The sequence below is a fragment of the Bombus bifarius genome, unplaced genomic scaffold (genome assembly GCF_011952205.1).
Source record: "Bombus bifarius isolate JDL3187 unplaced genomic scaffold, Bbif_JDL3187 scf7180000008669_frag, whole genome shotgun sequence".
Classification (NCBI taxonomy): domain Eukaryota; kingdom Metazoa; phylum Arthropoda; class Insecta; order Hymenoptera; family Apidae; genus Bombus; species Bombus bifarius.
Window position 1 is genome coordinate 325 of NW_022884779.1, and position 2659 is coordinate 2983.

General features: G+C 47.7%; 1 protein-coding gene across 1 annotated transcript; it reads right to left on the minus strand.

Moving 5' to 3' along the window:
• Positions 1-610: 610 nt before the first annotated feature.
• Positions 611-2428, minus strand: LOC117213308. The gene is made up of 3 exons (XM_033458673.1): positions 1612-2428; positions 1108-1245; positions 611-795 (listed from the first exon to the last, which is right to left on the minus strand). Exons 1-3 carry the CDS (start codon positions 2426-2428, stop codon positions 611-613), a joined length of 1140 nt encoding a protein of 379 aa, XP_033314564.1.
• Positions 2429-2659: the final 231 nt, after the last annotated feature.

Below are 2659 nucleotides of genomic sequence, written 5' to 3' on the forward strand. Positions count from 1 at the left end.
CCGCTGACAGCCCGAATGTCACTGTATTAAGTTGATAGGTGTCAACTTCTCCATCAGAATTGCGCCACAAAATTTGTTGAAACTTTCGATCCTCTGGACGCACAAGAAATTGTCGATACATCTTTTCGACATCGCCTGTAATGACGTATTGATGAGAACGAAATCTTAGAAGGATGAAGAATAAGTCATCTTGTAGTTTCGGTCCCGTATGAAGTACGTCGTTTAATGAAACTCCGGTGGTGGTTGGTGCAGATCCGTCAAACACAACTCGGAGTTTTGTAGTTTGGCTGGACTCCTTGATTACGCCGTGATGTGGCAGAAAATATCCGTCGTCCGTGCAGTTGTCCGTGGTAATCTTCGTCATGTGTCCTATTTCCACATATTCTTGTATCACGGCGCGATAGTCGTCTTCGAATCGTTTGACTCGTTGGAATCGACGACAGAGGGAAATGAGTCGCTTCATCGCCATTGTCTTAGAGGATCCAAGCGAAGGAGTTGTTTCGTTCAATGGGAGAGCGACCATGTATCGCCCTTCGTTGGTGCGTTGAACGTGATTTCGAAAGTGTTCTTCGCACTGTCGTTCCGCTTCCGAAAAGTGTGCAGTGGGCGGTCATTCGTCGATTTCCCAAAAACGAGCGAGGTCCGCCTGTAAAGCCGTCGTGGAGGCGTGAAATGCGAGTGCTGATGATTGCGAGGTTGGGCTCCCCCCGATGACCCATCCGAATCGCGTTTTTTGCAGACGCAAGTCGGGCCCGTTTGCTTGACTGATGTCAAGTTGGCCGACACAGAGTGATGCTAGCGTTGGTCCGGCGCTCAACAATATTTCGATCGGCGCAGGCGTATTTAATCGTGGATCGGCTAGTTGGAGATTCCTCGGTATATGTATTATTGAGCGATCTACGGGTTGATCTCAAGGCGATATTGTCGGTATGATTAGGAACGTCAAGGTGCGTTCGTATGTGCCCTCGATGGAGGTGATCGTGGCTGTGATGTAACGTTTCGAGGTTGTCGATAACGTGTTGAGTGTTCCGATTGGGACCTAACATTTCCGTTGGTTACGTTTTAGCGAATCAGCGAGTTTTTCGGTGATAAAGTTCACGCTAGAGCCGGTGTCTAGCAGAGCTCTACAACGGAATGGTTGAACTTTATTGTTCAATATGTTGACCTGCGCTGTGACTAACAAATCGTACTGCAGTGGTTCAGAAGGAAGCGAGATCAATGAGTCCGTTTTCTGTGGTTCGGTCCCTAACAAGGTCGTTTGATGACGTCATTGTTTTCCTTGTCGTCTAGGACTGGACGATATATTTGATCCCGATGCCGTCGTTCGCGATAACCGAGATTCACGTTTCGGAGATGTTCGCGGAGACGATCGGGGAGACGATCGGGGAGACGATCGAGGAGACGTGGATGCGCGTCTCGAACGATGTGACTATCGCGGGGTCGGTGATCGACCGTTGGATGATCGATCGCTCGATGATCGACCGCTCGATGACCGGCTTACACGTGGTCGTGATTTGCTATGACCATGGTCTTGATGTAGGTATGTATGGTGTCGCTGCTTGCAGATGCGACATGAACCGGCGGAGCAATGCGTAATAGCGTGTCCCTTACCTAAACAATTGGTACATAGAGACGCCCTCTTGGCGATTTCAAGGCGTTTTTTAGGCGATTTCGCTTTGAAGACATCACAATTCCATAATTCGTGTTGTCCTTGACAATTCGGACACACCAACGTATTATGTGTACTTGTGAATGCGTAACTTCGCGGTGCGTTCGGTCGCTGACGTTTGTGTTGATCGGACTCCCTTTTTATCACGGTTGATGCAGAGCTTGTCCTGTCGCCGTTCCTCCGTGTTTTCAGAAAGTCTACCAGATGCCTATATGACGGCATTTTCTTGTCCGGCAATGTGCGCTGCCATTTGCGAATGATGGCTGAGGGTAGCTTCGACGTGAACAATTTTATAAGAGCGACATTTGAGGTAACTGGTTCACCGAGTTTTTCTAACGCTTGGAGGTTTACCTTGACCGTCTCAAGAAAATCATCTATCGCTTCGGGTGTCTCTTTGGTTATTTTCGGATAATCAAAAATCAAGTCCCAGTAGCGCATGCAGACTTGACGGTGGCAGTCGAATTTTTCCTTCTGAACGTCAATAGCGATCGAATAATTTAACTCGGTGACATCTAACGATTGTATGCTTCGCGCGGCCTTTCCGGTCAAAGAGGATCGTAGGTAGTGGAATTTCTGCACGGGTGTAAGTCGCTCGCTTCGATCGATAGTGGATAAGAAGGAGTCGTAAAATGAATGCCAATTTTCGATGGTACCGTCGAAAGTAGGCAGGTGAATTTCAGGGCAGTTTAATTGATGTCGGCTCGGCGACATTAGATGACTCGCAGCCTTGTGTTTTCGACGACGATGCTGGTGTATCATCCATGAGAGTGTGTATTCGTATTACCAGATTGTAATATGTGTCGGTTACTTCGGAAACGCGCGCGTCGTCTATCTCGCCTAAATCTTCTAATTCCTCTTGTAACAATCGATATTGTTTCCACGTGTCGTCGAGTAGTGTCGTATAGGCCGTTAAATGGGCCTTATTCGGTTGTCTAGATTTTTCGTAATCATCGAGTCGTTTCGATAGAAAGGTAAATCGACCGATTTGAA

Excerpts from the sequence above, each read along its gene's own strand:
- LOC117213308 (XM_033458673.1), bottom strand. The coding sequence starts at position 2,428 with ATGATACACCAGCATCGTCGTCGAAAACACAAGGCTGCGAGTCATCTA. Across the intron at positions 1,246-1,611 it reads TCTATGTACCAATTGTTTAG|GGACCGAACCACAGAAAACG; the intron begins GTAAGGGACACG and ends CGACCTTGTTAG. Across the intron at positions 796-1,107 it reads TAGAGCTCTGCTAGACACCG|CATCACTCTGTGTCGGCCAA; the intron begins GCTCTAGCGTGA and ends GACCAACGCTAG.